The sequence below is a fragment of the Apostichopus japonicus genome, chromosome 21, assembly GCF_037975245.1.
Source record: "Apostichopus japonicus isolate 1M-3 chromosome 21, ASM3797524v1, whole genome shotgun sequence".
Lineage (NCBI taxonomy): Eukaryota > Metazoa > Echinodermata > Holothuroidea > Aspidochirotida > Stichopodidae > Apostichopus > Apostichopus japonicus.
Genome location: NC_092581.1, coordinates 6,511,996 through 6,539,257, shown reverse-complemented (window position 1 = coordinate 6,539,257; position 27,262 = coordinate 6,511,996). Strand labels below are relative to the sequence as shown.

The 27,262-nt window shown below is 37.0% G+C and overlaps 2 protein-coding genes across 8 annotated transcripts in view; one reads left to right on the top strand and one right to left on the bottom strand.

The window, feature by feature from the left end:
- Nucleotides 1-399: 399 nt before the first annotated feature.
- LOC139962459 (quinone oxidoreductase PIG3-like) lies at nucleotides 400-19,849 on the bottom strand. Of its 5 annotated transcripts, none has more exons than XM_071962428.1 (10): nucleotides 19,464-19,849; nucleotides 17,597-17,781; nucleotides 17,356-17,475; nucleotides 16,252-16,398; nucleotides 7,465-7,614; nucleotides 4,109-4,217; nucleotides 3,554-3,712; nucleotides 3,241-3,414; nucleotides 2,746-2,942; nucleotides 400-2,318 (listed from the first exon to the last, which is right to left on the bottom strand). In XM_071962428.1, the coding sequence occupies exons 1-10, from the start codon at nucleotides 19,687-19,689 to the stop codon at nucleotides 2,058-2,060; spliced, it is 1,728 nt and encodes a 575-aa protein (XP_071818529.1). In that variant the 5' UTR covers nucleotides 19,690-19,849; the 3' UTR covers nucleotides 400-2,057. The 5 variants fall into 5 exon arrangements, with proteins under 5 accessions (XP_071818529.1, XP_071818528.1, XP_071818530.1 ...); XM_071962427.1 differs by having other exon boundaries at nucleotides 3,241-3,453; nucleotides 19,464-19,845; XM_071962429.1 differs by having other exon boundaries at nucleotides 3,241-3,453; nucleotides 19,526-19,845.
- LOC139962462 (UBX domain-containing protein 11-like) overlaps nucleotides 13,806-27,262 on the top strand; it is a 27,740-nt gene continuing 14,283 nt past the window's right edge. The window contains exons 1-4 of one of the 3 annotated variants that reach the window (XM_071962437.1): nucleotides 13,806-14,559; nucleotides 23,279-23,379; nucleotides 24,494-24,534; nucleotides 26,371-26,499. In XM_071962437.1, the coding sequence (XP_071818538.1) occupies nucleotides 23,321-23,379; nucleotides 24,494-24,534; nucleotides 26,371-26,499 (229 nt within the window). In that variant the 5' untranslated portion in view covers nucleotides 13,806-14,559; nucleotides 23,279-23,320. Of the gene's footprint in view, nucleotides 14,560-19,928; nucleotides 20,194-23,278; nucleotides 23,380-24,493; nucleotides 24,535-26,370; nucleotides 26,500-27,262 lie in introns of those variants that run through there. The other 2 variants (XM_071962436.1, XM_071962435.1) reach the window with 2 other exon arrangements.

Below are 27,262 nucleotides of genomic sequence, written 5' to 3'. Positions count from 1 at the left end.
AGTTACTTTAATAGCATAATTCTTTGCTAAGTGTTAGACTAGACAACACCTTGCCAGTTGCTCCACTAGGGAAATATCAATCATTTTGAAAGAAATTGTTGTGTTCATCAACAAGATTTCAACTCTCTTATTTCAAAATAAAACTGCAAAATTGCAATTTACAAGAATTTACCAGCTAGATTTGCATTTCCCCACCAAAGCCTGTTTCTTAACATCTTCTCAAAGTGAAGTTTATTGTTGAGTGTAGAATCTTTGAAGACTTTTCTCTTTACCCTAAGACAGATATTAACAGATTCACCATTGTGATATTTAACTTCTGTGGTGAGGTGACGAGGGCTTCTACCTGTATGGTACATTCATTATGTATTGAAATTGGAAAGCAGAACAAGGAAGCAAAAGTTTTGTGAGTTTCTCATTCCATTATTATTATTTTTTTAAATTGTACAATATAAAAAATATAAAATTACAAGATCTCTTACAAAGAGAACATGCATGGTCTTGAAGTATAACTAGAATATCAGAAATACTGCTTGTAAGCATATTTGTATGACTCACATGTGTAGATGAACCAAGCTTAATACTTGCAAAATATACAGGAGACACACATCAAAGGGAAAGAACACTATCTAGCAGAAATCTGTCTAGTTTGAGATGATGCTGCTTTTGGCAAAAGGAAACATAGCAGCAACTTCAATAACTTCACTTGGAAAAGAAACATTTCAAATGATTTTGTGTTTAGCCCAGCTTTGACCAACAGCTTGTTTCACAAGCACAAAAAAAAACTCTTGCACTTATTGCTGGACTATGCTACAGGACATGTTAACAAGATTAAGATAAATGTCACTTCTGCTTGAAGCTCAACCTCAAGTGGTTTGTCAGAGGACAGAGAACATACTTCAGATAGAAACAATTGTTTACTGCAACTCATTTCTTTTCACAAGAATAACTTCAACTCTGACATTTCCATAGTGCACTCTTAATTTTGCCCTTTTGCAAATGAATTGCTTAAACTTACTGACAATCTGAGCAAGTCTCCAAAAGAGATGCAGGTTTGAATAATTCTTCTTCATTGCCGATAATATCTTCATTTACATTCTTATATGTGCAAACTGTTTTACCCATATACTGATGGCTGTTGCCAACTTCTGTCAAAAAGTCCTATGAAGGTCAGTTTGAAAATATTTCACGTTTACTACTAATTATTTTACATTTTTTGAGGCCCCTCATCAATCCACCGTCATCATCAAATGTAATGCCATTGGATTAAAACTCTATGCATAGAAATATTTTAAAAACATTTCATGTTTGGGCTTCCTTTTACTAAATATGACAGTTGATATAATTCTTTGGTAGTTATTATTACTGCCCAGACATGGGCCTATCATATCAATCAAACATTCAATAACGCTCTGCATTAACATCCTTTCAACTTTTTGAAACTATTTTAGCTCAATTGACTGAGAAAATTGAAAGAGTTAAAATTTACAGTTATGCAACGAGGCCTTTTATTGTGTTGTGACTAAAAGTGTCTCTAACTCACCACTGACTACTCAATCAACAACTGACATGATGAAGCCCTTCCAGGGATCCAGTCTGGCCAAATATGCACAGGCTTCTACCAAGGTCATTGTAAAATGCCACAGGGTAAATGTCAGCCACAATGCAAAGTCTATCCTGATACCTCCTATGATTTTACATATCCAGCAAAAAGTAACTAGTCATTGCTGTAAAACCTCTGAGAATTATCTATTGGTTCCATCCATTAATACTACAATCTTAATACTTGAAGGCAAAGCTCTTCCTTCAGAACTTAGATTCAGCAAATTATGTGTTCCAAATATTGATATGCTGTAAATTCATTGTGTCTGTTTCTTAAAGCTTTACATGAGCGTAGCTTTCTCCTGTTCTTACAAGATAGCACCCGACCCATTCGGGTGTAGTCATCTTCAAAGGATCTCAAAGGTCACTATAGGCAGCTGCTTTACATGAGGGTAGCTTACTTGTATTCTTACAAGATAGTACCCAACCTGAATGGGTGTAGTCATCTTCAAAGGATTTCAAAGGTCACTATGGGCAGCTGCTTCTTCTGTCACCACATTTTCATCACAATCAGCTTCTGGTGGCACTTCTCCTTCATCCCTCTTTATCTCTAAAACTACTTTCCCTATGTTTTTACTTCCTTCCACATACTGGTGAGCTTCTTGTATACTAGCAAGTGGAAAAACTTTATCTACTACAACTTTAAGTTGTGATTGTTCACTTCTTCCAAAGAGTGGTAAGGCATTTGCTGTGAATTCTTCAATAAGATGTGCCTTGTACTGTAAAAGTAAACAAAAACTATACCAATTTGGAACATTATTTAGGTTACCTTTGCTAACAGGAGATGGTAACAATTAAGTGGCTGCATGGGTAAGGGATTAATAGGTAACTAGACTCCTGTTTACTATGTGAAAGATGATGATTTGCTGACAAAATAGACTTTTGCCATGGTTCGTTTAAGTCCACGTACATCATCAATAAGATTACTTTTCTTTCATAAATTTCCTGTTTGATGGCAGATGGCCTCTGTATTGTTATCGTACCATCATTTTAGTACATAGCACATTATCAATATCAAGAAATGTACATTTGCTCACAAACTTCATGTGTAGAAGATAATGCACATCTTCCCATTGAATGATGATATACAATAAAAATATACCATAAAAAATTTAGAAGCAAAACAAAACTTTCTTGCTACATTACCTGATCAGTTCTTGTCCTCAAAGTTGTTGCAGAGAGAGTAGCCCTCTTTCTCAATAAACCTCCTAAGAAATTTCCCTTGACATTTGGGCCTCCCAATAAGCCATACAGAACCCATCTTCCATCCATTGCGAGTGCTTCCAAGTTTTTTGACCAATAACTACTACCAACACAGTCTAAGATAATGTTGACTCCTTTACCTGTATCACAAAGAAAAAGGAAGGCTTTAACTGTGGTAAACAACCAAAACAATTGATATTGACATGATAATTAATAAAGCATTCATTGATGGAAAACCTCCAATGTGCAATGTGTCTTTCCTCATTTGTATTCAATAATTTACAGACCAACATTTGTTTCTAAAATTACTGACCTTAAAAAGCAATGAAGTTCAAATGATTGCTTCAATATCATAGCAGTTGAATATAGTTCAAGTTACAAACATACCAACAGACATTGTAGTTGCACTCATGCTGTAATAAGTACTATTAGTATTACCCTCTGTCAGCTCTGCGACCTTTTCATGGAACTCTTCTACCTTGTAGTTTACTCCTGCCGTTGCACCAAGACTGAGAGCTTTGTCTATCTTCTCCTGTGATCCAGCAGTAACAATGGCATGAGCTCCAGCTGAGACCACCAGCTGTACAGCTGCTGTTCCTACCCCACTCCCACCTGCATGGATTAACACATACTCCCCTTCAGAGACTTTGGCTAAAACAAAATGAGACATATTTCATGTTACTGCTCAGGTATATTATTATGCATGCACGCCATGTTCTCCAGTCTCAGAAAAATGTAGTAACATACTTACCAATCAGATGCAACAACTGATATGCAGTTAGCCAGACCTCTGGAACTGCTGCCGCTTCAGTGAAGGTCATGTGATCAGGAATGGCCATAACATGATCTTCATCCACTGTAGTATACTCAGCATAGCCTCCACCATTGACTAAGGCCATTACTCTATCATCTGAAGTAACAAAGACAGGTACTTGACTTTAAAACAAAGCAGAGGTTACTGTCAGCAGTTTAAGGAAGAACTGTTTCTGAAAACACCAAGTTCATAACAATCAACAGCTACAGTATAATTTTATGTACCTGCTTGGCGTGGCTGAACTTGCCTGCTTCAAATCTTGTTGCAAATACAAGAAACAGTGTTAGTACCATGTTTAAATTAGTCTATGTGATTGAGATTGCTTTGCTGAGGTAAAGAGAATAAGTGATAACAAGGTATTTTCAGGGGATATTTGTAATCCAAGTTTCATTTGTTTTTAAGATTTTGGGCATCAAGTATGGAAACTCCATACAACTTTGCAGCTGTTTATGGCCTGAGCCCATATCAATCAAGTCAAACATTAAATCCTACCTTCCTTCCATTTATCAGAACACTTTGGTCCCAATTTATGCACTCTGCCAGACACCTCTAGTCCTATGATCGGACTGGCTCCTTTTGGAACTGGTAATGCACCCTTCCTCTAAAATTAAAGAAAACCAATGTCACATTTGGTGGTTACTTGCCATATCAGAACAGCTGAATTTTTGAAGAGATGTTCCAGTGGCAGATAATGTGACACTTGAATGGAAGGGGAAAATACTTCACACTGTTACTTAAGAAACCCATCCCAGTAACTTGTTCCTAACTCAAGATATGGTTGATTGAATGGAACCTATTTTGACTGGGTAAACCTTTGATTCTTTCTTGGAGTACATTACAACAGGTCGTCTGTCATCATGGCAAATGTTCTTCCAAAGCTTGTTCACTTATCCTTAGCTTTATCCTTAGCTGTCAAGATTCCGTTTTTAAAATTTCATCAAAATGTAACTTTTTTTTGTAGTTAGTATAATTTAAATTTACCTCTGGGTAAATTGAGTTAAATGCATCATTCAATCTGGTGTTACCAGATCTATGCAACTTCATAACATCACCAAATCTAAAAAATATATAACTTTGTCAAACAAAATGTTATGAGGATGTGACAATGTTGGCATTTTTATTATTATTGAGAAATCAACATTGGTCATCGGAATAGGACTTTAACACAGACAAATTGATACTGGCAAATTTGTACAGGATTTTGTACTAACATTTCACAGCAATGTAGATTCATCAGTTTTTAGCAAGTCTTTGACTTCTTGATTGTCAAAGCAATTCACCATTCAAATACAAACGTTATCCTACATGTAAGTCTTGATATCTGTCCACATGCCCCTTCTTGAGATAACAAGTTCCAAGTGTTCAGGTTTTGACCTCAACCAACAACAAGGGGGATTATTCATTATGGGCAAGCCTCATGCAAAGGTAGCATTTTTAGACATTCCCCCATCATGAGATACCTTATTTACAAACTTTCCAAAGTTTGATCTCTTCAGGACCTCCAAAATCTCTGACCTCCACAAAGAACTGTCATTCTTGCATGGCATAAGGTCAATCTCTGATGTTTGTACAAAATCTATCAAACTTACCATTCTTTAGACAGGGCCTTAAAGACTATCATATTTTTTAACCTCTGCTAACTGCTAATCAAGAAAAAAAAAACCCATAAAGCCAGCAGGCTTAGTGGTTCCTTATAATTTTATACTGTATATGGAATCCCTTGATTGATAGATAGAGCAACAGAGGAAAGTGTGTCCTGAAGTCAAGTACCAGAACATCATGCCAGATAACTTGATAATTGCAAAGGTATTACCCTTCTGAATGTTGATGATAGATAACAGTCATTAGTGAAAGTAGAGACCCTCTCAGCCACTAAGAAGAGGAAAGGTCAAATCCTATGATAGTTAGTGATACAAGAAAAGCCTGTGATCATACAAATAACTGAATTTGCAAGCTTTAAAAGGTTCCAGAGTTTGACCTCTGTTGAATTCAAATGACCTTCCATCAGCATCATATTTGGGCAAATATTTGGATAATATCTGTCACTAAATGTACTTTGTAAAAAACAAGCACTAATAGGGGAAACTGTATTAGGTTAGGGTCACATGTTTTCTGTCAAATTAAATCCCTGAGGTATTTAATCTTGATAATTCAGAGCAGTTTAAGATATTGCATAGTATTTCTGATTCAACTTAGACAAGGGACGAAATAGTTTTAGAGAATTGATTAGCAATAATTGCTCGACAATTCTTGGAAATAGCAATTAGCATTAGCAGGTACTGCATCTTTTGCTAATCAAAAGTAATATTGATTAGCAACTGGCAATTCTTGGGTAGCAAATTGCTATGCAAACCCAGTTATTTCGTCCCTTGTTAGAACTTTTGAATTTGCACTTATTTATGCACTGTTAACCTGGAGAATCTGAAATGCCACATGGAATTGAATGTTTCAGCCATTTTGGTATGCACACAATAGCCAAACTTATGTATTTAGTTATTTGATCTTCCACTTGTGATCTTCGACCCTATGATATGAAAAGTCACACAGGAACTACATCCCATGTCCAGGCACACACCAACCATGTTTGAGTGTCAATTGGTTTAGGAGTTTGTGACACACATCTTGTTTACACAGTGATACACACACATTAACTTTGACTCCAAATCCCAAAGGTGTAAGTTCACCCCATGTTATTATATTACCCTATGGTACCCCCTAAGACACACTAACCCACCAAATATCAGTTTAGTACCTCAAAGGGTGCGAGGTGTGCAGCATTTTAAGTAGCATTATTTCAATTTAATTGTACACAAAGTACAATATCTCATCCCCAGTACATTACATGTAGTGATAAGATATTGAGCCAGTTAGCTTTGTGATTGCTTGCCATTCAATTTGCTCAAAATTCAAAATACTGCAATTATCTGACTAATGTAGAGCAAGTGAGTTAAATTTGTCCAAGAATTAAGTGAGAATCAGAAAGGATTTGTAGAAATCCCTTGTAGACATCAACCATGTTATTCACTAGTGATTTTACAGTATAGAAGTTTAACCAAAATATTTCAATGTCCAGAAAGAGCGGTCTTCCTATGTGCAATATAGACACATTTTACCAACATTGACATAGCAAATCCCTTTATATAGTTGTGCAGAGTCACATAACATTATTAATATACTGTGAAATATTTTGAGAAAATGGCCAATTTTTCACAGGTTTGAGATAACCTGTTGACCCCTTGCAGCACAGAGGGAGAAACCCTTATAGGTTTAAGTGCCCGTTTAAAGCAAGAGTATGAACTCTGAAGCAGATTTCATTACCTGGATTTCAGGTGTGTTTCGTTGAAGTCCTATAGAGCCCCTTCAACTGAATAAAATTGAACTGAATTTGTCGAAACAATGTTCACCAAAACAAGATCACAGCATTGGAGAATTCACAGATTAATTGTGGCTTTTAATTTGGAGTTATCATGTATAAAAGGTTTTCAGACTTTGATGCCTGATGACCACATGTTACATTTGACCTCTACCAACTTCGATAGGATTCTTGCACTCACCAAGCTGGATCCACATACTAAGTATTCAGTTCAAGAAAGATGTACTTCTTGTGTTATCGAGTTTACAAGATTTTCAGACTGTCATTTAAATTTTGACAGCAAATGACCTTTGACCTCCACCAGGATTCTAGTACTCAACAAGCTGAATCTGCATAACATGTATGATGTTCAAAGCAATATAACTTTCTCTTTGCTATCTGCAATCACCTGATTGCTATATTCTTTATTTAGAGTAGGCTGACAGCTTAAGAGAAGACTACTAATTTTACTCTATAACACAAACAATCCAGATACCTGTAATATATCGAGCCTGTTTACAGCAGAATTGAATACTTCAATAACAATCTCTCTGTCCTTAGGTTCTGGTCGTGGATGAACACCATCTATGAAAAGTGTATCAGCGTCCCCGGGGTTAGCTTGCTGCACAGCCTTCATGGCTGAACTCTGAAGGAAGGGAAAGAAAGGCTTGAAACTGTATATGGCATAATCCATGTTTTAATATGCATGTTTTGTATGCTTACCCTCAGCTGAACCCAGACACAAGACTGTGTAGCTTTTTTGAGTTAGGTTTGAAAATGTCTTCAATGTTATTTGACATTAAATTTCCACAAACTTGTAGTTGGATTGCCAAACTATTCAAGTTCAATGTCAAATAATGAACTAAAATTAAAAATAATGAATTAAAACTTTAAACCATGTAAACTTTGCTTTTTCTCTATGGCTAGTGGCCTGATTTGTGTTGCTTAACATGATTTAACCATGGTATGGATGGTCTTCATATGAACCATTGCAACAACAAACATGACCACTGTACTGTGTCTGTCAAAGTTTAAACAACCAAATGTTCAATTGGCCATCACTGAATAAACATATGAAAGCCAAACTTACACTTGATTCAGATGAGACATTCTTTATGAGAGGTGGAAGGTATACTGTAGAGCTGCTTTAAGGAAAGCCTATACTGTACAAACCACGAATATCAACATCACAGAGATACTTACAAATTGCTGAAGCAAGATCCCAATGCCTCAAGACATTATGAATTTGTCTGTTTGCTGATTGAAATTTCCACTGTTAAGGTTATTTATTTTTGTCACTTACAGGGATGTGCCCATGCTGGGCGGCCCCGCCCAGCACCGTCTTAAAAATCGTGAATCCTGCCTAGCACTATTTTCATCTAAAATCCCGACATTCCTAACAATATATTCAACATAAATTGGGCCTAGCCTATGCCAAATCATAGACTAATAATGCATCAGTTACGCATGCGAGAAACATTACTTACGGCTCTAAATCGGTCCCTTGTAAAATCTCTTTGAAACAAACTCAAAACTTTTACCAGGTACGTAATATATTTCACTAAAAAAAAATTAAACAATGTAAATTGTTAGTAAAACTAGTACTTGTGTATGTGCTTAAAAAGCTACACAAGTGCCAGCATTTGGCATCTGAGCACCTTCATTCCCCTTCTCCTTAGACCCCTCCCCCAGGACGGAGATCAGTATACCCAGCACTCAGGAAATCCTGGCACATCCATGCACTTATAACAACTCCCAATTTTTATGGTCTCATAATAATGGTTGCAATATGCCACTACTATAACTTATTTTCTGACACGTACTCCAAGAAATTACAACACTACCTTATAAGACACTTGTTAACAAAAAGTATATGTTTAATTCAGTAAGATCGCAAACCTCTTGAATTTTGAGATTCTTACAGTACATTCTTAGTTGTACACATGTATGCAAACTGTGACTTTTACTGAGCATGTAGCTTGGAGCTGAAGCCTCCTGTACAATCTCTGTATATAGCACATATTGTGGAGGTTATGAACTAGGCACTGTGATCTCCAAACATCAGGAAGTAGGTCTTAAGATTCCCAGCATTATTGCCAAATTTAAAACAAAGGCCATTAAAGGTATTTATTTGTATTTAGACACATTGCATACATTTGTGTCTCTGGATGATATATACAGAGACTAAGGAATTTCATTAACAAATAGCATGCTGGGTTCATAATTGACGCATGCAGATTTGATTAAGGATGTCTATCAACCAAAAATCCAAATCACCCAACTGTATGCATTTTTTCATATGATAGTTCCTCAGAAATGTAATGATCTCAGAATATCTATTGTTCTGTGCCTATGCAACGTACAAGTGAGCAGAACTTGACAACAAAATGTATGCTGTGTCAAGTTTTTTCATACCCCTTTATTGACACATTCGACAAATGTGTCAATAAATTCAATTCAATACTAAATAATGTATTTAAAATTAGCAAGGTACAATTGTACAGAGTAGTCTTAATTTTCAACTTCTGATACTTGTAGATACAAAGATAGGCCAGAAATGTCTTTGATACAACTATAGCCAGTAATTGTCTTTGATACAACTGTAGCTAATAAATGGTTAAGTTAGCCTAATAAGAGAAGGCGAGAGCTATCTGACGATTGCCATCTGATGCAAATTTCTCAACTGTTTTCTCAACTGAAATATTATTTGCGTAAACAGGTTCTTAACTAGATGTTAAAAAACTGACAAAATCGGAATCTAGTCTTTTTCGGCGGATAGAGTGTTGAATGAAACGGCACGCGATAGAAATGACAGCCTAGACGACAGAAGAATAGGTCACCTAATTTAGCCATATTCTTGGTACGTTCATTTCAATAGTTTTTCCTGTCTAGACTCTTAAACTCGTCCAGCAAGCTTATGGATTTGAATTATGGGTGTTTTTAAAGAAAGGTAACTTGGCCAAAAAAGTGTAGGCCCGAGCCTACAGTGCTATATACTGGCTACGCCCCTGATCATATTATATCATATTATCAGCAGATTTTGTTTATTGTCCAATGTCTGGACTTTAATACATTTGACGAACTTAACTTTTTTTTGTAATATAGCCAGATATGCAGTGGTCTAAAAACAAATATCGTTATTGCAGTGTAATTATTATTTATAGGAAGTGCGTATCACGTACGATTGCTAGCTTAGCTTCATAACATGCTGTTGCAACAACTTAGGATGAATTATAGAAAGGATGAGAACGAACGTTGTAGTGCATATACGGTTCGTGACACTCAATAGAGTGCGGTTAGGTAGGTAATATGTATTTTATTACGCAGTGGGCAACTGTAGGCTTGTAATAGGCTATAGGCTAAATTTAGCTAATTGCATCTGCCAAACTAAGTAGTTGAATCAGTAGGCGTGAATGTTACTACGATTATAATCGAGTTAACGGAGCTGACGAGTTTTCAAGATCAAAAGAGCACTGACAAAATACTATGCTAAAAAAACACTGAAAAGGGGGGGGGGAGCAGTCGCTCTCCCTGCTCCCCCTGGCTACGTCCCTGGCTCAGACAGGTGAGGTCCCAGGGAGTAGTGTTACTATATTGAGGTAATTTTGATCACTTTTTGGGAGTCAGATTTCCAAATGCCATAAAAATGTGCATAACTAGGGGGGAGGCAGTTAAAAGCTTAAAAAAAAACACTATTTGATCAGCATATATACCTGAAATGGATTCAAACTAATGAAATATATAACTCTGTTTGACTGCAAAAGTTTAAGTTACCTGCTGTATTGTTGCTTGTAATAATTGAAGGTGTGTCAATTACGAAGGTGCGTCAATTATGAAGCCTTTACTATCTTGAAAACCAAGATGCCCATGACTTAAAACATGTACAATTTGTAGATCACCCATCTACTGTATTCAAATCATGTCCCCAGATTCCTGAAAAAAAAATATGCTCACCTTAATGAAAATGTAATTAGCTAGGCTAGGTCTGGACAAGCAACCAGCTAGGGCGATGTTAAAATTATGATTAAACTAGCTAGTTGAACTCAAAACGTAAACTAAACCAAAGTAGGCTAGTGTTGGCTTACACTACAAAGCTAGGCTATCAGTATCAATGGACCAGAGCCTAGCCGAAGTTTACGGTGACACAGTAACTAAAATAATAAAAAGATGCAATTCTGCAAGTGGGCCTAGCCTAACTTTAGGCATAGTTCGTCTACCCTACGAATCCAGCCAATAGGCTGACATATTTTGAATACTACAGAGTAAATTTAGTATTAACCTCGACCGAAAGGATACAAAATGCACATAGAGTAAATGCAGTGAGTTTTAAAGTCTTCATTGAGTGTTATTGTTAGCTAGGGCTTACGTACATGCACAACCAGCTGTGTTTCCGTGTTGCCAGTCTTTCGGTGGTGCAACCGGACAAATTAGCGGACAAGTCGGGTGAAAACGTCAAATACGAATTTGAATGAAAATGTGTGTGTGTGTGTGTGGGGGGGGGGGGGGGCTAATTTAACAATTTTTGTTGTTTCTCTTAAATGTGTATGCCATTCAAAACATGCCATCAAACTGCCAAAATGTTATTTAATTTTCCTCTGGGTTTTCATTGAGTGTGAGGAATTAAATTTCTCTGGAACACATTTAAACTTCCCGGTAGAGGTCCAGGATCGCCGGAGCTTGTAGCATATTACTTTAGCCTAATGCTATCCAAATCTGGGAATGTAGATGTTGTGGAGAAACTACAAGAAATGTTTCCTTTCTCCAATGTGTATTACTGCTACTTACATAGTATATAGGTATAGAACACACTGGATTTGGCTCTAATTTGTTGACCAACTGGGCATCAATTTGGGACCAAATTTTATTTTCACGGGGGGGGGGGGGAGAATTGGAGTGTGATCCCCTCCCACCCCAAACAAATGTATGCCCCTGGCTGGATGGTTACTGTGTCATACCATACATTTAAAAAAAAAAGATGTTTAAAGCTACACTAAGGCATAGCTGTCGAATACCCCACGTTACTGAAACTTAAAGAGGTTATGAAATGGATTTTTATCTTCTTTATCATCGTATTCTGTACACTCGTAGCTTTCCAATGATACCCAATTTGTGTCAAACGAAGTTGCATCCTCGAGGAATAAACGATCAACAATTCGAGGGTAATAAAAACTTTCTAAAATTGTTGTATTTAAGGTAATGCGGCGTGACGTCAGTCGAGGAACTCATCTCACTTCCGAGACGCTATGTTTACATTCTTAAACGTCTGAGAACACACAACATTACACTGTTGCAGAGCTCCGTAGTAATTGAGATTTGGTGTTTGGAGTGTTGTTTTTACGTAAATTTATCTCGTAACTGTTAAGTATGCCGAGCCGATATGTGGTACACGTACCCCGTTGGATATCGCCGGTTTTACAAGTATATGCATTTTACATTCGAAAAAAGGAAAAAAATATGTCCAATAATCTTAAAAATACTTTAATAGCGCCATCTACCCAAGCACACTTTAAGGCTGCGTTGGACGTTGTACGTCTCCGTCAAAACCACAATCTCGGATCCAGCGGGGTATTCTGCAGCTACTCCTACACTAATACCAGGGGCGGCGATCTGTTTCAAATATTGGGGGGGACATTTGCTTGGATGCAGGCGAATTACTATCAAAGCGGAGCGCCACCATTGGTTGGCGCGCAGCGTACAAGAAAATTTCTGGTTTTGATAGCCCCCCAGATCACCGGAAATGGCACTTCTCGGGCTTGAAAATGACCAACCAGATGTAAACTTTTGCCTGAGAACCAAGTTTTTCCTAATATTTTTTTTTCATTCACAACCTTTTTTCAAGATTGTCACCAATCACACATCATGTTCGACCTCATTACATCTCCTGTGGATCATTGCTTTTGTAGGTAATTGTACGTAACGCCACACAATACCCGTCAGCCCCACGTTTCAAGGTTTTAAGCCCATTATTTTTTTCAGAATTTGAATAATAAATTCACTTGAAAACATACCCATAATGTTGCACAAAATTTCATCTATGGACAACCAATATAGAAACCCCCCCCCCCTCAACCCCTAACAGACCGGTCAAAATTGCACGAGTAGAGAGAAGTATGATGAAGAATGTTGGTCAAGGAATTTTCGAAAATTCAGACACAGATAAATTATTGGTGTACAAATATTAAAACCTCTTATAACGGCTACTATTAAACTTCGATATCATAGAAAATACCCAAAAAAATATGCTCGAGGGGGAGGGCGGTCCCCACCCTTCACCCCCCCTCCCTTGGCTACGCACCTGCGGTTAGACATCTTGTAGGAAACAGGCCAAATGGAAACCAGTGAACTCATATCGATGTGGATCATAATGATTGTACGTACTTACACTCATACAAAAGATGCAAACTAAATTTCATTACGGATGCAGTCCGTCTAGCTAGTCATTTCGAGAAAAAAAGTAAAAACTACTTTCGGTTATATATAGTAACAAATTGTGACACGGTTAGACAGGCACCTTGCGAGGAATTTGCCAAGGGAGGGGCAAAACTTGTACCCAGACTTTGTAAGCGTAGCACCACCATAAGTTGGCGCGAAGCACAAAAGAAAATGTTGGCCGAAAATGTCTCTCAGATCGCTGGAAATGGCACTTCCCAGGCCTTGTAAGTTGCATCTAAGCATTTTCTATTTTGCAATTACTAGCGATATCATAAAAAAATTCAAAACATATGCTTAAAAAAAACTATGCCACCAAATATTGGGGGGGATATTAGATACTATATCCCCCCACCAAAAATATTGGGGGGGACATGTCCCCCCCGTCCCCCCCATGATCGCCGCCCATGACTAATACCATGCATACCTTTACATATATGTGAACTGGGGCTAATCGTAAAGTTCCTTTGCCTAAACCGGTCTGCATTGTTCATAAGCTTAGCGACTTTTCTGTAGCTCCGTCCACTTTTCCCTTTCACAAGCGCTGTAATGGTCGTTTTTTCCGCCTGGCCTAATACCGAAGGCCTGCCTGACCTTTTCCTGTCTTTGAGTGATGCTCTATTGTTATTGCACCATTTGCGAACCCATCTATCTGATCTCCCAAGTAGCTCACCGATTTCTTTATTTGTTTTCCCTTTCTTTCGCCATTCCCTAGCAAGTCCCCTCTCCTTTTCCAAGCCACTGTTGTTTCCCTTAGGCGCCATATTGATATGCGTTGAGGTTTGTGTACCAATTCAATTCACCACATGCGCGTTGTGTGTCCGTACAAGAAAAGTTAATTACTCACTGAGTTCGTTACAGTGTGTGTTCCGTAAGCTATTCATACTGAGTGTCACAGATGATTTGAAACTGAGGGGGCTATTGCAGTATGGCTGAGATGCTGAAGGGAAAGAGGGCGCTAAGGGGGAACAAACTTTCGGAACACCCTATACATGTACATCATCACGCCCAATCCATGGGCCCTTTGGCTACAGACGAGCCACTCATGTCCTTAGACTAGGTTGCCTAATTATCTCAGCTGCTGTCAACTTATCTGCTTGAGAGAATATGGTTATTGCTAAGTCACTCATGAAGTGTACAAAAAGACTTGCAGCAGTTTCAGGTAGTGTTTATAATAAGTTTGTTTGGACATTCTCACATTTCACCTTTTGCTGTTCTTTGACTACCATACGAAAACTAGGAGTCTTGTAGCATACAGCAATTATTATAACACCAGCAAGCCAACCAGCTTTGTAAATCCTTGCCAAACTTCACATGACAACATTAAATTTGTACTGTAAACTGCAAACAAGAATCTCATACTTTATAAGGTGGATCCACATACCAAGTGTGAAGTACATCCCTTGCAAGATGAAGTTGAAACAAAGTTTTCAGACTATGAACTCTGTTGATCTCTAATAACCTTTTACCACAAAACAGGAGTGTGGTTGTATTCAATAGTATGGACCCCTGCAAAGTATGAGCATTAATGAAGCTGTACTGTTAAAGTTTTAGCCTTTGACCCCTGTTGAACTCAAATGACCTTTGACCTCCACAGAAACAACGTTTCTTGTACTAAGAAACGTTGATCGACTTATGAAGAATGAAGTTCATCCAAGCGTTATATATGCAGTGGTTGTGTTCACAATGTTTTCAGATGTTTCAATCTTTACCTCCAAAGGAAAAACATGTGCACATACAAATTCTGGAACTTTTCAAATTTTGACTGTTTTAGCAATGCAGTTTACAAGGATTTCATGTCGTGATCTATATTGACTTTAACTCACCTTTGACCTCTACCACTTTCAATAGGACCTGGTACGTACCATAACAGAACTACTTGCCAAGTTTGAAATTCATCCCAGCTTCAATATCTTGTTTACAAGCTTGGTTTTCAAGCTTTGATCTATAGTGATTCAATTGTCATTTGAGCTCTACAAGATTCTCCAAGGCTCTTGTGCTTACCAAGGGTATCTACATAGCAAACATAAAGTTCATCTAAAACTGTATTTTTCAGTCATCATGTTTACAAGGCATCACACACATGCCTTCGGCAAAGAATAAAAAAACACATGCCAAGTATGAAATATTTCGGCGTGATCAGCAATGCTGTTGCACTATAGCGTTTTAGCTTTGAAATGTTCATGCTAAAAATGGTTTTTTTACCTCTGTTGACCTCTAATGACCTTCAAACACTTCCAACATATAACAAGGACCTTGTGCTCAACAAAGGTGATCTACATATCAATTATGAAGTTCCAAAACATTGACCTCTGTTGACCTCAAATTGTTGACCTTCAACCTTCCCCTAATTTCACTACTTTGGATGTATATATACCAGTATGAATTCCTTAAAAGCTATACTTTTCCAGTTATTTTGTTGACAAGGTGTTCAAAACTCAAACTATGTTGACCTTAAATGCCATTTAACCTCCATCAAATTAAAAAAAGGTTGTTGTATTCACCAAGGATGGATCTACATACCAAGTATGACCTTCATCCAAGTTTCACTTTGTGAGTTATCAGAGTGCTCTTGGCCTCAAGTGACATTTGAACTCTATAAATTTCATTAATGTTCTTTCAGCTCATGCCTCTAATTCTCTACGTCCACTAACAGGTTCCTTGTACTCATGCACAAGCGGGACCCACATAACAACTAGAAACTTCAACATATATTCTATTTGTGCCATCATGTTTACAAGCAAAGGGATCACATCACTCACATCACCAATGCATATATTTTGTTTGCCCATTGCAAGGAATAAAAACTCACATGTATTTTGCTGAGTTTTGTGCAATGCCTCTATTGCCTTACCTCCATTAAAGGGTGACCATTATGCTCTGACGGTAGTGGAAGCCTCAGGTAATATCTCCTCTCCCCAACAACATTTTTATTGCTTTCCAATGACTGGCGTAACTTTCTAGATACAGCGGCTTTCTTTGCATCAGTTTTATCACCTATCTATTAAAAAAGACACCACCAATAAGTAAATTACTTGATGAGGATTACAATGTGTACAATTAATGGTGGTTCCATTGTACAAGATATGGCTTCACAGAGAAACTATGTCTGTTTTCCTTCCCCTTCTCATCTCTCCTTGAGTCACATAATGTAAATTTTATATTCCATCTTTGCCATACACATATACTTTCTTTTGCAACTCCTACAAATGCATTGCAGGCCTATATAGTGACTGCCAAGCTGTTGGTTATAGGTTAACAGTTTATATTTGAAAAGTTCTGCTCAAAATGAGAATTTACTATAGGGTTGAGAAATTCCCATCAGTATTAATGAAAGAGATGACTATCAATTTGTTTCTGTAATAGTTCACTTGGAATTCCTTCATATGTTAAAGCACACAAACATCAAACTTCAAATGAGCATAAGTGGTGGTTGTGTTGCTTGTAGTGCAAGAACAATGAATCACTCCCAACATTTTCTGTTCTGACCTGCTAAACAGATAATAAATAACATAGGGTTACCATATTTCTTCGATTTAAAAGTGGGATACTGCATCCTTCCCTTCCCTTTGAAGAAAATGTTAATGCAGGCTACATAGCTTTCCCCATAAAGTTTGTGGGATAATATGTGGCCATTAATCATGTTAATGTGTTGAGAAAGATAATATCAAGCTGCCAAAGGTTCACTTTTAATGGTGCAAAACTCTTTTTTAGATTGTGTGTCCTAAAACAGTTTCTATTTCTAATGCCACACGGCCTTTTTGAAATTGAGAAAATAATTCAGTTTGCCGGAGGTCAATATAGTTTTTGTTTCAAAAACAACATGGTTAGTTTGGTAACCCTGTAAATAAAAGAAACAGTAACCAAACAGATGCATGAAGAAACATGTCATAAATAATTTTTGAAGTATACAGACAGGAGCCTATGCGTGTACCATGTTTGGAACTTCCATTCTTACCCTGAAATCAGGAAATTTAATCACATCTTTGACAAGAAGCTGGGCTGGGCAATCTACTTTCTTGCATTCCTTATTACTGGATCGAAACCTCTTTCTTCCTTCTGTAAACTGCTTCTGGTTCTGATGAAAAGAAACGAGCAGTACATGACTGGAGCAGATAATTTGCTATGTACAACAAAATCGGCTTTTACATAGCCCAGTAAAGGTTAGTACTTTGTATGAACAGATGATAATACTATACCCGGATATTATCAGTGACAAGCTTCCTCTTTAGGTGTCTGTCTACTCCATGCTGACAATCCAGGACTTTTGTGGCAATTATAACAAATGGCATGCCATCATAGTCCAAACCTTTATTACCCATTCCAGCTGAACCAAGGCTTGGTAATTCCCACTGTAGGTTATGTTTTAATAGATCATCAAAATCTGAGAAGAGAAAGCAAAATTCATTCCATAGTACAATGGTTATATATAGTCTGAAGTAAGACATACTGTACTTTAATAAGCAATTACAATGGTAAATCATAGTCAAATGAATTGTTCTCAATGTTATCTAAAATGTTACCCCAGCAGGCCAACATGGCAGTGTGTCTTTACTTCAACCATTTTGATTAAAGGAGTCTATATTTACAAGTGTATGCAACCTACCTTTGATGGGTAAACTTCCTGTGGTATGTTATTAATGCCAAATTTGACAAACTAAAGTTCTTTGTTCACTATAGGAATTATCTTTCACCTCAACAAAAAACAGTACTACACTTCTGATCATGCCACCAGTCAAGTATGAAATCTCAGTACTTTTTCCTTCTTGAGAACATTCCTACTTAAAGCTCTTCTGATGTAGTTGACCTTTGTACTCCTACAAATATCATGTAGATTTGTTTTCACCTCATGAGGCAACTACCAAATGTTGTCAACTTCAGCATTTATATCATTCATGATATAGGGCCTATAGCATTTGCACATTTTGACCTATGTTGACCTCAAATAATTTTTATCTCCATATCCTAGAAAGAGGGTTCTTGTATTTATTAAAAAATCCACATGTCATATAGATCAGCAAATATTTGCTATCTTGATATGGTATTTACAAAGTACTGCCCACACAAAATAATCACACATGAATGTTAACTTGCCTACATATCTATGTTATTTGCTTGTCTAACATAAGTAACCAAAAGGAAAACAGAGAGTTCTGTCGCAGGAAGGCAAGTTTGGAGAGATTTTTGGTCTAATATGCAAGTTAGAGCCAACCATGTATTTCATGACACTCTCAATTAGATGGCTTAAAGGCATTGAAGACTCGCCCCAAACCGAGTGCGGCCATCTGAAAAAGTTAACTTTCTGTTGCTTGCAAGTGACGTTTTGTTCGTGTCGCTATGCAGACAGTAATGAAACGTGATACCTTAATTGTTATCATTAGCTGGACCTGAGATGTCCATCGCTGTATCGTTTGTATACGCTATATAAATATTAATTGTTATGTTATGTTATGTTACTGTGCTGTGGGTATTGACCGTAGCTGTATGTACTGATTGTACACTAGTGTCTTATTACTGACGGTAGCAAGCAGTGTGTGTATTTTCTGGGATTGATGGTGGTGTTTAACAAATCTGTTACACCTCATTCAAAACTAGGTCAAATTACCGGCATTAGACGTTTCTTTTTGCGAGAGTCTTCACACCCTTTAAACTAAGTAATGGTGAGAGCTCGCGATCGATCTACAGTAGCTATTCTTACTGATTACCGGTTAAATAAGCTATGCACTGGTACTTATTGTAATTTTCATAGGTTAAATAAGGATGGTGCTATTTACTTGCTCTGTCAATAAAGAACCCTTTTTCCTGATCAAAAGCATATTGACAAAAGGCTTTTTAACTTTTACTTGGTACGTTTTATGATGGCGACCGATAGTTCGTCAAAGCTATTGTCCTCCACCATGCCATAATAATATTTGTTAAATAAACACACAATAAGAATTTGTGATAAATAATTAGCCTTATGCCTTAGAAATTGACATTTCTATGCCATAAACTACATTAATACTAGCCTAAGCTTATAACACTGTATCCAGAACTTATTGAGGATTTGTGTCATTCTGTGTATACCATTTTTGCCATAACCCTTGGTTGTCTTTATGCATACAAACTTCGATGAAGTCAAGGCTTGCCATCTATTTTGGACCTCTTTGACTGATTCAGCGGTATAAACATAACCAAAATTTTCTGCAAGTTGACAATCAAATTTGACATTATTGACAGGTGTTTGGAAGCTGGAAATAAAGTTTGACGATACTTCAGATGAACTGGAAAGATCCATTTTTCCCTTTGCCATTAAGCTTCATCTGTCGCGTATTATGGATGAAAACCAGGTCAGAACCATAACATGATAACTTCTGTAGCTCTAACGGGGAATAGGATAATTGGAGAAGTAAATGAATGTTGTCAAGGTTTCGAGGCCTCAGTCGCGTTTTGTTGTTGAGATCCAAATCCAGATGAAACTGAGCATAAACGCAGAGCTGTAGCACTAGTACAAGTACACTGTACAGTATAGGTAATTACATTCTGTGGTCTGACGTTAGAGGCAGAAGACTTTAGCAAGTCAAGCATGTTTACGTTTTCAAAAGTAACCTTCGACCTCTGTTGCCCAGCATTTGTAAACAAGTTGTTTCGATCTTGTCAGTGCGCTGAAGTGATCAACCATTTTCACGGTGTAAGTTTGCTGGCAGTTACTGTATTCCATTCCACAGTATTGCAATTAGCCGGTTAAACATTTAAAGTTATGGATTGATGAGTATGACTTTACAATGCTTAGCAGCCTGAAGGCCTGACATTATCAGTAAGTCATAAGGACACTTACTACGGTCAAGACTAGGCCCACACAAATGCTACAGTAGGCTTAGTCTTGGCCAAGTCGCTTGTAATACTCTTTTTCTCGCGTGCATACATGCCTCAGAGTCCGTTTATGCCTATCACGAATGTGCTTGCCAACTGCATTTTACATGCCCGAAGATCTGTCCGTTACAAACGTCTTGGACATTTCTCCAAAGATGGGCTTGAACTTATGCAAACCACATAATCTTCATTCATAATCATAGTCATACTTCACTTCAGTTACAAAATTGCATGTCATTTGACTCTGAGATCATGTTTCTTCCACAGCTATATAAGCAACTGTCTCACAGTGTACAAACCGATATAAGGTGAAGTGATTGCAATCAGTGAACATGTTCACTGCTGCAGCCAGTTGGGACAATTTCCTAATGCTAACACCTCTAAACCGTCCTCCCATATATCATGCTTCAAAGCACCTGTATTGACAGTTCAAACAATTCCTAACGTCTCTGTGATAGAAACATGATATTCATACTGCTCATACTGACATTACAAGTGTTCTGATGTGGGACATGACAGCTGTATAGAAAATTGTTCCAACTGGGTGACTGCAGGAGGGAGGGCTTGAATAAACATTTTCGGGTAAGTGGGCACAACGGAACAAACCTGTCTTCTTCGGATTTCCGAAGCAAATCTACCAAAATCAAAGGCAAACATAAGATAGCTTGTGAGAAATGTTCAAGACCCTAGTATCGATTGAAATTAGCGATGTCAGGGACGTTCTCTGGGCAGTACAGCAAATAGATATGGGAAAATAGCTTTGTAAAAAAGAAAGACCCACTACAGTAGGCTGTTCATACTATAGGGTCATAACAAGAGTACAGTAGGCTACACCCTAGACATACTGTTCGGCCATATGTGGTGCTCATATCGTTTGCCACACAGTATACTGTATCTTAGGTAATGTGCTCTCGAAGTGCTTGTAGAAGTTCTTACTAGTTAAACTCCCCCCATCACTGGATAGCTGATAAGTTGGCAATTCGTGGCACCTGATATTATCTGTATCCTAACCATGAAGATTTTTGCTATGAGAGACTGAAGTTTTCTGACCAAAATTTGCCATAAATAGAAAGAATTATACTGTTAAAGGTCAGGAATCAAACTGCTAGAAGCAAGGAAAAATTACCCTAACTTCACGTATGCATTTTAGTTTGTATAACTCAGCTAGACATGTGAAATAATTAAAGAAACATCTCAAAACACAAAATTGATGTTTTCACTGCACAGCATTTTGGCTTTTCTGTTAAGGCTTTGTCGATTAATGTTGCATTGAAAAAGTGGTTACAATTTGACCTACAGTATGTACACAGCAACTATAGTGTCTATCAGTGCAGCTACATGTATAGCACAGTACGCAAATTTTAGGGGCATTCGAAGTTACCGTATATGTTATGTTTATGTTACATCTCATGATCTTTTATTAGTCCCTAATAGGGTGCTTGGTATATCAATATACTAGGTATACCTGGTATTCATTTATACACATACCAAGAGTATTGAAATTTGTCGTAAACTAATATACCGAAAATACCAGATATATCTGACAAAACTTTAGTGCCCGGTAAAAATAGTACCCCATTAAAGTACCAACCCAGATAATCCATGCAAACTTGACGATATTCCCACTGCTACTATTTATCGTGTGTACCATTACCACTCCCCGTAGTCCAGAACTGTAAACATTCTTGCTGCACAATCTTAGTACCTTGTACCTGTTGCTTGTACTGTATGTGTACAAACCATATGCAGATCTTCATCATAGATAAAGCATACCACATAGCCAGACAGCTACAGTAACTGGACAAAAGGTCAGGGAAGGGATAGACAAATTAATTCCCCACTCGCGTTGTATAATAATACCCACAGTTTGTGACGACTAATTGCTTAAAAACTTCAGCATAGTTGTACCATTCCGCAAGCAGTTTTTCCCGCCAAACTTTTCTCTCCAGTTCCTTTTCACGCACATAGTTTGTCAAATGCTCTAATAAGTTATTTTGGGCAGAAACCGATTCTGCATAAATTACTTACATTCATACCTGTTTATTGTTAGGAGTATTAGCACTGTCTTCTACAATATGAATACCCATTCTGCGCACAACCTTCAAAGTACCTTTACCTGGTGTGATCATTCTTATACCGAATCTGCGCATTACTCTCCGAATATTTACCTTGTAAGTTCCATACCGATTATATGCTACTGCTTGTGGTCGGAGTGGGCTCCGCAGTAGAGTGTACTGTATGTTCACACTGTTAAGGCAGTGCTGTAACTGTTTAGGCAGGGTACACATACTGTACCTGTGCTAGTACTACACACAGTACAGTGCTGATTACATTCAGTAGATCATGTAGGCCCATCTTTCTTTTGGTTGGTTTGAGACTGGGTGACAGGGATCAAGGAATGACAAGTAAGGCCTACCAGATTCCAATACAATGGTTTTCATAGGAAACCATTAAATAGTGTAATATAGTAGTACAGTAAAGTTAGAAGGGAAATGATATTCCAATCGCTGGACGAGTGTTAGATAAAAGTACTGTAAGTTTATAATACTTTTAATATGGTCTAACTTGAAATGAAAGACACGTAAACAACACTGTTTTTTTGTACTTTATTTTCATTTTAATCGAATCTTTAAATAAGTTGCTGCAACAGCAAAAAACATAGATGGGAAAATCGTTGTCATAAAACCACAAATACATTTGTAGGTAGTTTCCATAAGGTTCATGCTAGTGTTTGACAGTACAGTTAATGCTGGAAGTAGCTGTTCTGCAAAAATTCCTGGTATACAAGGTACAACCAGATATTTCTCAGCCGGTATATAGGTATTTGGTATATGTTTTTGCTTATACCGATGCACCCTTGTACCTCAGATGTTGAAACAGCTTGTATGAGGATCTGAAACATCCTGAGTAATGGAATAAAAGTAACATCAGGCTCCTTACATTAATATGTACATTGTATAAATTGTAATTATCAAATAACTTGCTGATTTAGTTTTTAAGGCATATTTTTTTTTCTTTCTCTCCCACAGCTTTACCTTTGTTGTGGGAAGTGGATACTTGAATGAAATATAATGAGTGGTCCTAATGCTAATTTGAAGAAAGGGAAAAGAACACCATTACCTGGTCTTGGGTGAGTTTATGAGTGGTTGGAACTTACATGTACTCTAACAGAGAGAGAGATAGATGTTAGGGCATTGTTATGTAATAGTTCAAAGAAGGGCCTAGCTACTACACATTTTGTTATTTTATAATTTCAACTTAATAACATACTTTGAATTCCAACAGCATGTTGTGATTGTAATTTACTTATTGTTATTTTTGTAACTTACCACCTTTGATGTAACTCTGAATTCAAGTGAAAGTGTGGTTGAGTTTAACTTATTTGACAAGTTAAGTCAGGTTAAACACAGGTTTAAGTTATCTCAAGTCAACACAGTAGGCAAATCAAGTAAACAATGCCTGAGTCAGCAGTTGACTTAAAGTCACAATGAGTCACTTTAGAGTGATTACAGAATACATGTTATGTATGAGTAAATATAAGGAGAAGATTTAAGCATGGAACAGTTTAGATTTATGCTCAGATTTTGCCTAATCTTAAACTCTATTGTCCTGAACCAGTCCTGTGTAGTACATTTGCCCAACATTGGTGTCTTGCCTACAGTATATTGTCCATTAATTTGATTAAAAGATCCCCTAAATGCTTAAATCCTATAATTTTTATAGAAGGACTGCTGTCAGTGCATATTAATATGTCTTTAGAAAGAATGACATGTAGAAGACTACTATTGTACAGTACTAAAATATTAGAGTGATCTTGAAATCTCTTCCCTGCAGCTTTGTGGGTTGTATTGAGTGTTGTCCCTGGTTAAATGTTATTCGTAGTACTTTGGATTCTGACTGGCATCTCTAGCAAATAAATTAGCTATGTAAAGATCACTACCAACTGGATAGCTCAGTAGGTATAGTACAGGACTAGTAATCCTGAGGTACTGTACTACTGTAACTGTAAAAATCCAGTTTCAGCCAAAACAATCTTTGCTCTTGTCAAATCATTAGACTGAACAGGCAGTGTTGATTAGAATGATTGGAAGATTTGGTTTTCAGTCTTGTTGTAAAATAATTCTCCAAATTACTTTCTCAATCATACCTGACTCCTTTTCCCACTCCCTGTGGGGTTATAGCTTTGACAGGCAGTTGACTCTCATAATGTTCATCATATTTTGTTTTCCTTTCACTTCCATCAGGAAGAGGCAAGCTCCTTTCAGAAATTCTTCATCTCTGTCAAGTAAGTTGATTTGAAGCAGAGGCAATGAGTAGCAATCCTCAAATATTTGTTTTTGAATCAAATAAAATATTAATCAGGGTTTGTAACAATTAGCTTAAATGTTTATTAGTTTCAGAAACTGTGGTAATTTGTGTTTTAAAGTGTACATTTATTATTAAATGTAGTTAAATTTATGTTTTGTTTTTGACAAACCTGCATATCTTTTATAATGCCACCAGTCCTTCTCCTCCTTACATTCAAATTGCTGTCTCTAATTTCATTCAGTGTGTCTCTGATACTCGGCCTGATTTATCTGATGCCTTTAACAGTTTTAATGTTTAATTACTCCTTAAAGTCTCAGTACAGTACTTGTTTGCCAAATTTTAATTTTTACCTTTCCAGCTTACTGCACTAAAGGATCAGTAAAAATGACTCCGTTCTATGCAACTATATCAATATTCACTATTTTTACAGAGTTATCTGTCGTTGACAATTTTGAGCAAAAAATTTGAGCTGAATAAAGTTCTACAAACTTCAATCAAAATTTGCAAGCTCCACCCAACAGATCATGCGCCAATCAAATCTCTGTTTGTTTACGACCGTTAGCCCTACGACTACTGTACTTTCACTTTCATGGCTAGCCTGTCTTTGGTAGGTCCCTACTCTTGAATAGTATCTTTCTCTCAGTCTTACTGATGTAGTTTGCAAAACTGTGTCATTTCCTTCCATTGCAATGAATAAACAGGTGTTTTCAGACATTTCCTCCGTGGAATTGTAAACATTGGACGATACGAGTATAGGACTGCGTTATAATCTTGATCGGGCTGCATGTGTAGACCATTTTGTTTACATTTGTGTAATGAACATGCTGACATGGGAGGTGGCAGTGATTTTACGGTAAATCGCTAGCGCCATAAGAGCAACAGAAATTAAATTTCTTTCTTTCGATTGCGACAGCTTTTCTCCATTAAACCCACCTGGTCAGAGTGCATTTAGAATGAGAAACATTGAATCTACTTTGGAAGTTTGTTTTCTGAAATTCATCAGCAAACACGTATTGAGACTTTAAAGCAGCTTTTGAGTCTGATTCTATATAGTTTCACCAAACAACATAAGATTGCAAATGATCAAACTATCACAGCCTCAAAGATTTTGTCAACTAAATGAATTTGTCACATATTGTTTATGATTGATTGTAGTCATACTCAAGACTTTCTCTCTCAGACACTTCCTTTACAGTTAATACTGGATATTCATAAAATGCAAAATAGATATGTCAAATTTGCAAAGTTTGTACAAAACAGGTTAGAAATTGTAAGCAGCATTTCCAGTTGTGTCACAGGTAGCTATAAAATGCAAAATAGATATGTCAAATTTGCAAAGTTTGTACAAAACAGGTTAGAAATTGTAAGCAGCATTTCCAGTTGTGTCACAGGTAGCTATAACAATAACCATGTGAGATCTGTGATTACATTAGTAACAAAACATGCTGCAAAAATGTGCTTTAACTGTACTTTCATACATACTGTTGTCTTAAGGTGGGGTGTTATGAGTACAAAATACCCTTATATATGTAAGAATATCGAAGAAGTTATTAAGTACTTTTAAAGCATTGTGCATCCAAACAGCATTTCACCTTTAACTTGAAAGGATGATTTTCTTTTGCACATGCGATAGTCCATCAACAAGAAGTTTCAAGAAGATGTGACTGGTACTAGAATGCAACATGCACTGAAAGTCTTGTTTGCAGTTATTCTGTAACATGTAAAATAAATGCCAATGTTTGATGTAATCCTGTATGTTGTAGTTCTGTGGTTTAGTGCATAAACAGAATGATATTTTAATCTTTCTTTGCAGTCACAGATAAAATACTGGATGACGTTCTACGATCTCCATCCCAACAGAGCAGTAAGAGTGATTCATCAGTTCTGAGAGGGCGGCCCCACTTACCAAAGTTAGATGGTCAACGACAAGATGCTGCCTCGGGTGAGTCTTCCTGGATAGCTCATTAAAGTGAACAGATGAACTGTATAGAAATGCAATGGCTGAGAGCAACGAAGTAGTTTCATGTTGTTAGTACAGTAAAGTCCTCTATTATGCTCTGAAGTATCTATTGCTGATGGTTTTAATAGTTATTTGAATGTTCAGTATAGTGGCAGAGTCAATCACAAGGTCAACAGACGTCAAATTAAGGAAAACCTTGTTGACTTGATTGCGTCCCACTAAAAAGATAGGATTATATAATTAAACAGTACAGATTCCCACTTAGTTATCGGGTAATTGTTATCCTGTGAACACCTTTTAGTGACATGCCAATAAAAGTATATTTGTTATTACAAATTATGAATTGTTACTAAAAATCAGTATAGACATTTGGCTTGGATGCACTTACGTCATGCCTCTTGTGCCACATTATTTCTGTTGAATTAGTAATATAGGGATATTGTGGTTATAGCTTTCAAGATGGACAAGTTATAGTGTAAGTCTGGAATTATTGTGCAACTAGTTACAAACTAAAGGCTTGAAAAGGCTGGTGCCAACATGGGAATTTTCTCACAGCAATTTATGGCTTATTAAAATAAATGTCCAGTGGTCAATTTTAACTGCTTGCTCAAGACATTTGGCCACAATAATTTCTCACAGAAAAATGCCATCTTAACTTTATAACAATGAAAGAAACTGAAAAATGTATGTGATCGAAGAATGCATTTGAGTTATTTTGATTTCTTCTTTGGTGTTGTTGAAATAT

Bases quoted from the DNA above. Each gene is read 5' to 3' on its own strand.
- LOC139962459 (XM_071962427.1), bottom strand. From the start codon at position 19,689: ATGGCAAAGGGAAAAATGGATCTTTCCAGTTCATCTGAAGTATCGTCA. The intron at 3,454-3,553 runs GTAAGTATGTTA...ATTTTGTTTTAG, and splicing joins TCAGTTGTTGCATCTGATTG to CCAAAGTCTCTGAAGGGGAG. The intron at 2,943-3,240 runs GTAATACTAATA...TTTGTGATACAG, and splicing joins GGTCGCAGAGCTGACAGAGG to GTAAAGGAGTCAACATTATC.